This window comes from Manis pentadactyla, chromosome 5, assembly GCF_030020395.1.
Source record: "Manis pentadactyla isolate mManPen7 chromosome 5, mManPen7.hap1, whole genome shotgun sequence".
NCBI classification, from domain to species: domain Eukaryota; kingdom Metazoa; phylum Chordata; class Mammalia; order Pholidota; family Manidae; genus Manis; species Manis pentadactyla.
Window position 1 is genome coordinate 64,574,696 of NC_080023.1, and position 14,407 is coordinate 64,589,102.

The window sequence follows — 14,407 nt, forward strand, 5'->3', positions numbered from 1 at the left end:
AGAAGAATTGAAAGTGGGATCTCAGAGGTACTTGCCTACTCTTGTTTATAGCAGCATTATTCACAATAGCCAAGAGGTGGGTGCAACCCACATGTCCATCAGTAGGTGAATGGATAAACAAAATGTGGTCAGTAGAAAACCCATATCCATGGTTTCACTTTTCACAGTTTCAGTTACCTGAGGTCAACTGAAATCTGAAAGCAGACGATTCTCCTTCTGACCTGTGGTCAGAAGAACAACAGTAGCCTAACGCGACATTACAGTGTGTACACCACTCACCTCACTTCATCTCATCATTTCGGCAATTCACATCATCACAAGAAAGGTGAATACAGTACAGTGAAGTGTTTTGAGACGGAGAAAGAGACATCACATTCACATAACTTTTATTACAGTATATATTATCACAGTCCTGTCTTATTATTAGTTACCATTAATCTCTTACTATGCCTAATTTATAAATTAAACTTTATCATAGATACGTATTTTAGGAAAAAACATAGTATGTATAGGGTTTGGTACTTTCCATGGTTTTAGGCATCCACTTGGAACATATCCCCCATGGTATTTTAATAAAAAGTCATGTTCTAAGACATTCTAATTCATACAATGCACATATGTACAAATGGGATATTATTCAGCCTTAAAAATAAGGAAATTCTGCCATTTGCTACAACATAGATAAACCTTGAAGACATTATGCTAAGTAAAGTAAGCCAATAATAAATACAGAATACTGTATAATTCCATTTCTATGAGGAAACTGTAGTAGTCAAATTCATAGAAACACAAAATGGAACTGTGGTTGCCAGGATTGCCAGGGAGAGGGGGAAAGAGAATTCATGGCTGTGTGAGTGTAGAGTTTTAGTTCTGCACAATGACAAAAGTTCTGGAGGTCCGTTTCACAGCTATATGACTCTTCTCACACTACTGAACTGTACACTTAAAATGGTTAATATGATATATTTTATGTTACACTTTTTTTACTATAATAAAAAAACCCTCAGATTTCCATACTCTTATCACTAAGTTTTCAGTTTTCTTTTCCCTCTTACACGAAAAAGCACATACACACCCAGATACAGATGAGCAATCGAGTCCATGCTTTTCTATAAAACAGTAGATCAGTTTGTGGTTACTAGTGTATGGTAAGTTTATTGGAGTGATATGATCAATAGAGAACACTTCAGTTGCGGTTTCAGTACGCTACCACTGTAGATGAAAAAGAGTGTCTTTCTGTGTCTGTGGGTTCTACTCTGGTGTGTGGGCAACCCTCCCATTGTTTCAGATCAGTAAACAATCTGTGTTGCGTTACTGCTTCCTTTGTTTGGAAATTTTGAATATTGCTGTGTTTAGGCATGTGTTCTATTTCTTCACCCCTGGTGAATTGGCATAATATCTTGTCAGGTTGTACTCTTTGAACTCAGTGTCTCTTGTTATATGTCGCCTTTAGGTCCATAGCAAGCACTCAGTAAACCCACAGGTTAGAATGTCTTGGAACATGACTTTTTATTTATATACCACAGCAATATTTTTCCTATATGTGCCTTCTACAATGCTAGCTTTCTCATACAAATATCCTGAGCTGCTTTGCTCCTCTGTCAATTCCTAATTCCCTTTTACAGAATAGTAATGAGTACAATTACTATTTTTTTTTGAACCTTCAAATTAGTAGTTTTATTGTTACTAAAATTATTAGTATTTTATAAAATTACTATACTTCTAAATGAACACATTATCATTGTAGTCATGAACTGTTATAACATCCTAACTTGCTATACAGTCTCCCTTTCCCTCTCCCAACCTCTAATTTGCACAGTGAAGAGGGGGAACATAGAGCCACTCTGAACCAAGGAATAAAAGAAGTTTGACAAAAATGTAACTTCACATAAATATAATGCCTACTAACTTTATCTTGAAGGAGTTCATCAAAAGGGTAGTTAAACAATTAAGACACCAAGTACCTACTGCACTGAACTCTCCTGGGAGCACAGTGAAGATAGTCTAGCCACAATACCATTCTTTCTGTAACTCTCCAACTGGTTAAAAGTCAGGCTCTTTAATGGGACCTTGAGTGAATTACCTACTCATGCTATCTTAGTCACCTCTGCTATAAAATGGGCACAATGATGGTACCTACATCATGTAGTGCTTCAAGCATTAAAACAGTTCATGTGAAATGCACTAACAGTGCTATCGTATAGTGAGCACTCAGTAAGTGTTCACTGAAATCATTACCATTTCAATACATTGACTTTTTTCTAAAAACATATTCCTTGCTAATTAATCACTCTGCAACTGTGTTATTAAAGGAGCTTCTGCCTATTTCCTGGACCTGATTTTCTTACGTATCAACAGCATCCCCCTTCCCATTGGATGATTCTCTCAGAGCCATCTGAAAGATGAATTTTCTCCAAATGCTCCTTCTGACTGCTCCTATTTTCAATATTTTTTTGTATGTGTAACACACACAGTTGACCTTTGAACAACATGGGTTTGAGCTGCATGGGACCACTTATACGCAGATTTTTTTCAATATTTTGGAAAATTTTTCTGAGATTTGCAACAATTTGAAAAAAACGTGTTCTTTTCTCTAGCTTTACTGTAAGACTACAGTATAAAACACATATAACGTACAGAATATGTATTATTTGACTGTGTTATCAGTAAGGCTTCCAGTCAACAGTAGGCTATTAGTGGTAAAGTTTTTGGGAAGTCAAAACTTACATACAGATTTTCAGCTGTGCTGGGGATCAGGACCCCTAACTGCTAAGTTGTTCAAGGGTCAACTGATTTTATTTTTCTAGTGCAGTTTTAGGTTCACAACAAAATTGAGGGGAAGGTACAGAGATTTCCCCTATACTCTCTGTCTGCACACATGTATATCCTCTCCCATTATCAAGGTCCCCACCCCAGTGGTAATTTGTTGCAATTGGTGAACCTACATGACACATCATAATCACCCAGAGTCCATAGTTTACATTACAGTTCTATCTTGGTGTTGCACATTCTTTGGGTTTGGATATTTATACGTATTTAAAAACATAATTCTCTGTTTCCACTCCAGTGGGTGTACTGCAGTACAGTTCTGACACTAATTACCTGAGTTAGTGTGAGACGCCACACGTTCAACAGCTCAGCTCTCACTTCAGGTACCAGCTGCAAATCTCAGAGCCACCTGCTTTTCTGACCAACAGACTATAAATTTGGGGGTTTCCATGACCCTCTCAGGTTCATTAATTCTTCAGAACAACTTACAGAATTCACTGAGAGGGTTATATTTGAAATTACACTTTTAGTGTAAAACCCATACATAGAGTAAGGGCTGAAAGGACTCTGGATGCCCATGGCTTCTCCCTGTGGAGTCAGGGCCATCTCCCTCCTTGCACATCAGTGTGTTCACCAGCCAGAGGGCTCCTCTGAACCTTAGTATCCAGTTTTTACTAGGGTTTCATTACATATGTGAGATAAATTAAGTCACCAGCCAGTGACCAAACTCAATCTCCAGTCACCTTCCACTCCCAAAGTGCCAACCCTATAATCATGTTGCTTGTCTTATTAGTGACCAGCCCCATCCTACAACTGTCTAGAGGACCACCCAAGTCACCTCATTAGCATGATAAAGACACAGCTATCACTCAGGAAACTGCACTGATTTTTGAAGCTCTGGGCCTGGAAACCGGAGGAAAGATCATGTATATATATATACATACACACATCAAGGCTGCACAGAGTTTCCAAATTATCATAGTTCATTATTTTTTACTAAAATTATATCAACACTAAGGTAGTGGTCATCTCATGCCAATCATGGGCTCTGGTTAGAAGTTGTATCTTTAACATCAAATAACACAGGGGAAAACGAATTAATGTTTTGTAATGAATACAGATTGGCAGGCAGAATCATTCAAAACATGGGGTTCACAGAGAAGAAATAAGGAAAGGGATTATTGTTGATGGAACAGTTGAGAAAGGCTTATGTAGGGTGGAAACTTGCTAATAGGAAAAGCTACTCCCTGATAATGGTTCCTGAATTCAAGCACAGCCTCCCCTCCCCACCCAGCCCTTCTGCTCTTTCCAGGGAACAAGACTGATGCATTTTGACACACAGGGACGTGACGTTCCCATTCCCACTGTGTGACCCAGAGTAATGACACCAGCGGTAGGACTCCCTGGAAAGGAGAGATGCAGTATGCTAATGTGATAGAGAATTTGGGAAGGTAATGCCTCTCAAATTCTGTGCTGACATCAGCCCTGAGCATTTGGATGCTATTGGTTCTGGGTGTGCAAGGAACTTGTGAAAGCTCTGTCCAGTTTCATATATCCTGCTTTGGTGGAGACCTTTCTTTCCTGGTGTGTTTGCTCTTCCTAACCATGTAAATTTAATACACTTGTGTTGCACATGTGGATGTGCTGAATTTCTCCTTTCATCTCCCTCTTGTCTATACATCTCAGGACTTGAAGATCTGGCTTTGTAACTATTTTCACTGCAGTGGACTTTGAACATCCCAAGCAGAAGGGGCATCAGGCATGATTAGGTACTATTCAACATGTTCACAATTTTCTGTCTGGTGGGTGTTTAAACCGTGTTCCCTGAAGCTTCTTTACAAAAATATTGGCTATCAGACATTTACACAAATCACCCTCTGAAGGAAGTTAATGAAAAACAGGTTAGACCTGGATTTCAAATCAGAACATTAGAGCTTTGCTTCAGGACAGCCTGGAAAGAAGTACTGTCTATCTGGGTGAGAAGACAGAGGCTTTCTGGGAATGAATGGACTCAACCTGAAAGAGCTGGTCTTTGCCTTTCCTGACCCAAGCTCAGCCAAGAAGGTGCAGGGCCCCCTCGTTCATATTTAATCATAATGAAAAGTGTAATTTGTCAGTCTCATGAGGAGCCATTGAAGAAGCCTGGTAAATCAGAGGCAAAGAAGAAAAGAGAAAGTTTTAGAGCAAGGAATGTGAAGAAGAGATGAATTGATTCTCTTGAAAGTTTATTTTTTGGTGGATGCAAAGCAGTTAGAAAAAATAAATATTTCAGAGACTGAGCAGTAAGAGTATATGGAGGTAGAGGTCTCACATGAATGAAAAGAGAAAAGTCAAAAGGATCAGAAAATTCTCAAGCCTACCGCTTTTATGAGATCTTTGCTCTTTTCATTTACAACTCTTTGTGTTTGAATAAATACCTCACCTGCATAGGAGTAGTGATAGCTCCATATAAAAAGGATTAACAAAAGGTAAGGAATTCTTTTACAGGTTTTTGAGATATGATGCAGAGCTCTGAAAAGTCTGGTAGTGGCTTTTGAGAATTATCAAAGAAAGCAAGATGCAGAACAAGAAAGCATTTTTCATTTATTTATTCACTCAACACATATTTACTAAGCATCTGCTATGTGCCAGGCACTGTTTTAGGCTCTGGGAATATAGCAGAGAAAGAGAAATTAAAAAACATGGAGCTTACATACCTCTGATTTTGTTAGGGAGACAGTTAGTAAATAAATGTCTGATATATAAAGTCAGTTTTAAGTACTCTGGAGAAAAGCAGAGGTGGTTAGTGAGAGTGATGAGGAGTGTTATTTTCTGCTCAGATATGTGAGCAGAAGTCAACATGGAGTCGGGGAGTGAGCTGGGAGCATATCTAGGGGAAGAGCATCTGGGCAGAGGGAATAGCAGGTGTAAGACTGAGGCAGATGGGCTAGGTGTATTTGAAGAGCAATAAGCAAACTCCCATGAAGTGATATGAGGAGGACAAGGGGATTTGGGGAGGCATTACATTCCCCTTTTTTGTTATTTCAGGATCCTGCAAGGGCCGCAAAGAATGCCAATAATCTCAATGACCTTCACATGAACTGTTGAAGAGGTTTTCGTTACGTAGGTTTACTTTGTGCTAGGAAGCAATCCTAAATCTGTAGCAACTTATGGTTAAGAATGGCACTTCCCAAACACTGTCACACAAAACCCATAAAATATTGCATTTTGCCGTCATATCATGTGGGCATTAATGACTTGGCCATTGATGCAAGACATATTCTTCCCAGAATATTACAAACAGTAAACGTCCCTAATTACAGTCCCTTACGGTGGATTCCCATTCTCATAGAAGCAAACGGGAAGGGAAGGGATATCAGCACTGCAGTCCCAGCATCCTGCCCAGCCAGCTGCTGTTCTGCAGCCAAGGACCCATTTAAGAAGATGTGGATGATGCTAGATTCCCCAGTTCAGTGAGCGAAGTTCCCTGTACCACCCAGTTAGCGTGTAGGACCCTTAGACAGAGGTGTCATCAAAGATGAAGCTAGATATGCACACAGCTGAGAGTGTGGCCAGAACAGCCATATTAGTTTTCAATTCTTTTTGGCTAAGAGGAGAATTTGGTGAAAACTCTTAAGTTAAACCTGACTTACTGTAGAACAAAAAGGTCATCCTCAGATACTGGATGCTTTACAATTCAAAAGAAGATGACTATAAATTATTTATATCTGCTTCAAACAACAATGAAAATTATTCTGAGAAAGAAGTTTGTGTTGGTAAATACTTTCTGGGGAGCTAACATTTCAGGTTCAGTCCAGATAGCTGGGTTTGCTGGTGGTGTCACAGAAACTCAGAGTGCTTGCAGAGACAGGGAGGAATGCCTAGGACTACCGGAAACTTCCCTGGCACCAGGTGTCCACCCCGGCTGCTGGAACCAGCTTTGAAAGATCTGGGATAGCTTGTGGTACTAAAGGTGGCCACTGAGATATTCCTAACATCTCCCAAATCTCCCAGAAAACAATGGTCACTTTAATCTCTGGACCGTTAGATATGTGGAGGATGCAACTTCATCAGCAGCCAATTGTCTAGTGTAGACCTTGGAGGAATTCTGCACCTTGGGGTGGATTTCATTGCCTTGCTTCCATCTGCTATCAGCAGACTCATTCACAGTTGCTTATTAAGCCCCTGTCTGTAGACTAAGCACTGGGCAGGGAGCTGCACATATTGCAGTGAGTAAAACTAAATGTCCCTGTCCTCTGGAACTTTTTTTTAGAGGAGGTGGAGACACAGGTATAAACAGAGAGAACTGTTATCGAATGCTGAGTGCCCTCAGGAGAGTAAGGGGGGAGTACCAGCAGGAGAGGACCCGCTCAGGCCAAGTGGCCCTGACAGGCCTGTCAGAGAAGTTGGCCTTGAATCAGAAAAGCATTCCAGAAGAAGAAATGGCACAAAGGCATTAAGAGGGAAAGCATTCAGCGTGTATCAGCTAGACTTTCAGAGAACTGAAGTGTGGTGGGCCTTCAGGTGAGGGTGACAAGGGAGATTGGCCTGAACCATGCAGGGGGTGGGGACCAATGCAAGGAGCTTGGACTTTACTCAGTGTCCAGCGGAGGTCAGGAAAGGGTGTCCAGTAGGGGAACGCCATGGCCTGGCTGAGATCTTTCACTGGCCCTTGGCTGCTCTGTGGGAATGGGGAGTGGCTGGAGTGGGGGGCAGTAGGATGGGGAGGAGAGGGGCTGCCACAAATGTCCACCCCCATGGGGGCCGGTGATGCTGACTTGGATGGCAGCAGGGACAAAGAAGATGGGCATTACCCAGGAGACAAACCTTCTGAGATCTGAACAGGCTTTGCTGATGGACTGGATTTGGAGGGAACAAGAGATGAAGGAAACAAAGGGCACTCCCAGGTTTCCCATGGTTGGTGGTGCCCCTTGGAGGGAGGGGCCGACTGAGGGAGAAGAGCAAATTAGGCACAAGCACAGAGACTGTGGAGTCGGATTGCCCGGGTTTGAATCCCAGCTGTGCCATAGACAAGCTGTGTGGTGTGAGCTTAGGCAAATCTCTTAGCTCTCTGTGTCTTCTCCCGTCAACGGTGGCCATAATAGTACTGACCTCATAGGCTAGCTTTGAGAATTAAATGAGCAAATACCTGTAAAGCCCAAGTAAGTGCCCCGTAAGTGTTACATGGAGAAAGAAATCAGCTTGGGAGGAAATAAGGAGCTGATACACGAGGTGTGAAAACAGATACATCAGGTGGACACTCAATACCCAAGACCAGTGTTCTAAATTGAATTCTGGACTGGATTTATAAATGTACACATTGTCTGCATATAGCAGAGGGAATGGTGGAAATAGCCTATAGCAGGGCTAGAGGGAAAGAGAAGAGAAAAAGACCTGCCGTTTTAGAAGTACCAAGCTTTAGAGATGCAGCAGAAGTGGAAGGGCCAACAACAGGGAATAAACATGAGCTGGAGTGGCAGGAGGGCAGCCCCAGCTGAGGCCCAGGATCCCCAAGAAGGAAGGTCTGGCTGGGTTAACCAGGAGAGACACATGCTTCCGAGGGTTCACAAATTCTCACTGCAATCTGAGTTTCATGGAAAACACAACACGGTTTGCTTCTTTGTCCATATCAACCCTCATTTCTGCATCACACTCATCTTTCTATTCCAGCCCAACACCCTCCTGTGTTACCACATTCCAGTGCTCTTGCTCTGAGACTCCCCTGATGAAACCACTGTGGGTAGAAAGGAAAAGCTGGCAAGTGCAGATATTTTCTTATTTGAGTGAGCACAAGAAGAAATGCAAACATTTCCTTTGGACCTCCTGGATGCATTGCAAACGAAGCCATCACGCCAGCCTCACTTCTGTTAAGTATCCCTGTGACTGCCAGTCCCTGCTTTCCCCACCCCATGCTTCTCTTCCTGCTCTTGGGCCGGGAGATCTCTGCAGTCGTGGTGTGGAGCCTTCTGTTTGCTGTGATTGCTGCCAGCCTGTGGCAAAGAAGGCCCTGAGTTATTTGCCCTGGAGGACCAGAAGACTTATCAGTCCTTTTCTCTGGCACCTTGCCTGCTGTATTAGCTTCCTGGGGCTGCCAGAACAAAGGGCCACAAACTGGGTGGTTTAGAACAAGAGAAATTTGTTCTCTCACAGCCCTGGAGGCCACAAGTCTGAAATACAGGTGTTGGTGGGTCTCGCTCCCTCTGAAACCGGCAAGGTTGGGGTGTCCTTGCCTCTCCAGCTTCTGATGGTTTGCTGGCCACTGCCCACCTCTAGTCTCCGCTGGTGTCGCCTCATCACTCTGGGCCTGTTTATCTCTGCCTTCTCACCGCTGTCCTCTAAGGCCACTGGTGTATTGGATTAGGGGCCCCCTCTACTCCAGTGCGACCTCTTCTTAATTTAACTAATTACATTTGCAAAACTTTATATCCAAATAAGGTCATATTCTGAAGTACTGTAGTTTAGGGCTTCAAAATTTCCTCTGGGGATATGATCCAACCCATAACGCCTGCCTCACTGGACCATATTTCAGGGCTTTTTATGGTAAATTTCTTTGGCTTTGAAAATGCCCTTTTATTTGAAAAATTGAATAAAATGTCTTACATTTTTCAAGTTTTGATTGCTTTTTTTAGTCTATTCCATTTTTTCATTTATCATAACCATCCATGACCCAGCAGATATTTTGATCTTGAGCAGAGAATGATCATTCCTCCCTGACTCTGAGAATTCCTGAGTCCTGGAAGTTTATATGAAGCTTTATTTGAAAGCTTAATTTTTGGATATGGCCTTTCCGGGGCTTTGTGAAGTGATGAGTGTTTGGCTTTGCCTCACCTTCAAAATGTACCTGCAGCAGCTGCTCTTCTTGCTCTGGAGCGTTTGGCTTTAAACATGTTTCTTGTCAACAGGACTGGCAACCTTGTGTTTTTCTCTTTCATTCATTCTTCTGAATATGAATGTTTAACTTCTTGCAAACCCAGTACACTTTACAAGAAGAAATAGGTATGACTGGCTGTTGTGGCCAAGGACGGACTGGCATCTCCTGAGGGTAGTAGCAGACAGCTCCCCAGGAGCCTGGCCACATCAGGGGCTGCAAGGCATCGCATCGTGTGCCATGAGTGGCCTCCAAAGGACAGTTTTAGATCAGGGGAAGTCATATTGGCATAAGGAAGGTGGTTCAAATGAGATGCAACCCAGCCTAGTAATTAGGAACAAAGACTGAGGAGACTGGACACTTGCTGGCTGTGCTTGGACAACTTGTGTAAACTTTGGCAAGTTTACTTAAGCATCAGTTTAATCATCATCTGTGAATAAGACTTGTCATTTCTGCCTTATAAGTTTATTATGAGGATTGGGTGAGCCAGTTCAAGAAACGTGCACAGTACTTGGCATACAGCAAGTAGCAGCAGTGGTTATTAATGTAAAGAGCTCCTGTTATTTTCTCCCTTTATTTAGACATTCCTTGGTTTATTTTTCTACTGGTTTCAGGATCATTTTCCCTTCTAGGGCATCTGAAGGTCAAGCTTGAGAAAAAGAAACAACTAAGTGTGTTTAAGCTGTGTGGATGGAAATCTGATCAAACATGATTTTTTGGGGAAAAATAAAAGACTTTGTCAAATATTTATGCAGTGTCCAACATTAGCACAGACACTTTGTTAGGGTAGTAGGGTTAGTGGAAATAAACTACGTGTTGATTGGTATGTTAAATGTCAAGGAATTAGGTCTGCAGTGAAGCAAGTGGTGCAAATAGTTTTGTTTGCTGCAGAAATGCCAAGATTCCTGAAACAATGAGCTCATCATCACATTTTTCTGCCCTGCCGCCCATGACAGAATCTGTGACCTGTTTGCTCATTTTTGCCTTGGCTTTCTGGGAGGCTGGGAATGAGCCTGAGTAGTGGTTCTTAAACTTTACCAGGCATTAGAATCATCTGGAGGGCTTGTCAAAGCATGGATCTTGGGTCTTAGCCCAGAGTTGTTGATTCAGTAAAGATGGGGGCAGGGCCTGAGAGTTTGCATTTCTTTTTAAGATTTTAAATTAAAAAAATGAGGTAATACAATAAAATCTAAGAGAATGTTTATTTTTAGCAAATTCTCTGGTGAAGCTGATACTACTGGTCTAGGAACTGCACTGTGAGAACCACTGATGTGGAATCCCATTGCGAGATGTTGTGATGTGGTGTAGAGCACAAGGACTTGGGTTCAAATTTGGGGCCATCCTTATAGCAGAGTTGTGCTAAGCAAATAATTTCTCCAAGATGGAGTTTCTTCCATTTTAACTGGAAATCATAAAATCCACCTCATTAAGAGTTAAGTTGTCTGTAAGCCCTTTGTTCACTACCTGGCATGTATTAGTTTAAAAGATCCTATTAATTTCTTTTATTGTAAGATTGTTTTCATAAATCCTATAAATACTTCTGAATAGTTCGGGCAACCCAGTTTATCAAGTGAATAATACTGTTTATTTAAATAACTGAAGCAGTCTGAAAGATTTTAGTAAGATTCCACTTAGGAGTTCCTGAACCATTTTCAAGGTGGTTGTGTATTTTTTTTTTAATTAAGCAAGTAGTTCCTCCCCATTTAATTATTACTAGGTAGCAAATTTCATAACAGATTGGGAATTTTATCTTTCTCTAATTTTGCACATTGAAATTTCAGCATATTTTGATGCCTAGTGTGGTAGAGGGCAGTGAAAAGGTAACAGCTAGAAGGGAAACCCTGAATGTTCATGAACAATTAGAATCTGACTGCAATTTTGTCTTCTTGTATTCAGAAGCAACCATGTAAATATCTGCATGGCACAGAATGACCTGGGGAGCTTCTTAAACATGTAGTGTCCACCTTTACACCTCATTACTAAAAGAATATGATTCAGTATGTCTACAGCAGGGCCTGGTCATAGACATGTTAAAGAATCACCCTGGATGGTGCAAAGACTACATTTCAAGAAAAACTAGGATGGGCTAGAATAGTCATGACTGCGTTCAGGTCCAGATTCTGCTGCTTAACCAGCTATGTGGATTTGAGCAAATCCTCCAATCTTGTTAACTCTTGGTGTCTTATATGTGAAGGTCTCACTCTTATTCATTCATTAGGGCTGTTATGCAGGTTATAGTTAATAAACATAAAGTACCTAGCATAGTACCTAGCACAGTGTTGGGCATGAAGCACTGAAATGCCCTAGTATTGTGGTAATTCTTCTAAAATGCCAGACATGGAAAGTGGACAGATCAGATAAACACAAATGTTCATAGATGGGTAGAACTGAAATGAAGCCAACTGGCTCTGTGAATCCATAAAATAACTTATTAAGCCTTTGGAAAAGAGAATTCTTCAAAGATTATGTTGAAGTGACTGAATTGTTAAGGTGCCTTTAGATCAGGCACATTGACCACTAGTTTCCAACTCATTATAATTCTTTTTTAAAATAAAAACTCTTTATTTTGGATGCTTTAAAATTAAACAATGTTTGATTATATTGAAACAAAATTTTCAACTAATCTATTGAGTCAGTAGACTGTCATTTTTTTACTGTGCCAGAACATTAATTTTCTGTTAATGATCTGACAAGATAATGTCCTTTTATGAAAATATGATACACTTCAGGATAGCCTAAATGAAACGATATTAACACAAGAGAGTAAAGCTAATATAATTCAGTAACAGGATAGGGAAAATCCGTTTGGAAAGAAAACATTGTTACTGTAAAGACAGATTTTTATTTAGAGTTGGAAAATGCAATTTAAATAAATGTGTACTTGGGTTTCTCTCAACATTTTTGTAGCTGTTCTATAGTCCCCTAAGCAGTTTTAAGATATTTTATTCTTTCCACGGGTTGGTCTTTCCCAACTTACTGTTTCTAATTTATGTGTTTAAAATTAGTATCATGGCATTTTTCATTTCCAAGCTCTTCCTGAAGGTCTTTGTCAGTGGCACTTTCAGGAGGGAATTTACCAGCCACAGTGCACATCCATTAAACAAATCTTAAGAACACAGAGGCCTAACAGGACTTTCATTTACGGGTCCTTTAGTGTAAGGTTCCCTAAGGACAGTGGTCAGCATTAATTAAAACATCTTGAAGTCTGTAAAGCACAATGACTACTGTGTGAGATGCAGTGAGGAGCTTTGAATTATCACCTGAAAATAAGCCGGGTGCAGGAAATTCCTGCTTTCTCATTGCTTTCCTGCAGATACCATTTTAAAGCAGATATTCTTTGGTCACCAGGATTAACACAGTTCATTGCTCTAGAGAACTAATGTTTTATATTTTTAATCCGTTACACAGGAGACAAAAAGAATAGGCCTCATTATATATATGGTAGATGTCATATTGCCTACACGTGTAGGGATGGGAGACACCCTCAAACTACTACTAAAAGGATAAGGTGTACAAATTATGGGTTTACTGTATGTTTACAACATGCGTATGAGAAAATGCATATGTAATATAAACAAAGATGTCATTTTTGAACAAGTGGGGCTTTCAAATGTTTTTTTCTAGGTTGGACACCGAGGGACAATTCAAGATTATCCAGGCTTTAGCCCATCAGCAGATGCTGAAGCAATTCGTAAGGCAATCAGAGGAATTGGTAAGTAATCCTTTACCATTTTTTTCTTAATGGTGAAGCAAATCAGTAAGTGACAGTCTAAAAATGCATTAGTTCATTGTGTCCCAGTTGGCTTAGTCAATTAGAGAAATTGGAAGAGACTTCTTAAATTTGTGAAATAGCCCAGTTTTATTGTCTTAATATTTGCCATATTTACTGATTATTAAACATCATCATCACTGCTGCTGACAAGAACCATCATCCTCATAAATAACTACAGATATGGCCCCTGCCGATTCTTCCTGAATCTTGTTCCCACCTCAATCCCTAGAAATAAACACCATCCTAAATCTGAGTTTATTCCCATGAAATTTGAATTCTGTAATTACATACATATGCATGGTCACAAACAGTATAAATTGGAATCATACAGTGTACATTCTTCTGTAACTTATTTTCATCCTTTAACATTTTGTTTTTGAGATTTCTCCATGTTGATGTGTTTAGCTCTAGTTCATTTAATTTTAATTATGTAGGAGTCTATTGAATTACTATATCGTAAGGTTAGAATATCGATGGAAAATTTTAATTGCCTATAACTCTTTTCTATTATAATATAAAAATACCACATTGAATATCCCATTGATGTCTTGTTGTGCCCATATGCTATCATTTCTCTGGAATATAACAATTGGAATTTCTAGGTTGAAGGAGATGTAAGACTTAATGAGAAATTTTGCCAAACTGCTCTCTGAAAAGTGTATCTAAGTTAATATTCCTAGCAGCAATATACAAGACTTCCTCTTGCTCCATGTTCTCACCAGTACTTGCTAAGGTCATACTATGAGTGGGTCTAAAATTGTATCTCATTCTGTATGGGTGTATTTATTGTTTCCTCTCTCCTCCCCATCCCCCATGATTGATATGGTTCAGCAGCCTTTCTTGTTCATTTGCTTCCTCTGCTGTGAATTACATCTTCATGGCTTTTATTCATTTTTCAGTTGTGTGGCCTTCTTCATGATTGGCAAGATTTTTTAGATGAAATTCTGGATACAAAACTCTTTTTTCATTACAAAGCCATGAAAACATCTTCTCCCAGTCTGTGGTTTTCTTTTAACATT

At 40.3% G+C, this 14,407-nt stretch overlaps 1 protein-coding gene across 1 annotated transcript in view; it reads left to right on the plus strand.

Annotated features, from left to right (window-relative positions):
* Nucleotides 1-14,407, plus strand: part of ANXA3 (annexin A3) — a 61,182-nt gene that overhangs the window by 5,019 nt on the left and 41,756 nt on the right. The window contains exon 3 of the mRNA XM_036906450.2: nt 13,241-13,328. Within this exon, the coding sequence (XP_036762345.2) occupies nt 13,241-13,328 (88 nt within the window). The remainder of the gene's footprint in view (nt 1-13,240; nt 13,329-14,407) is intronic.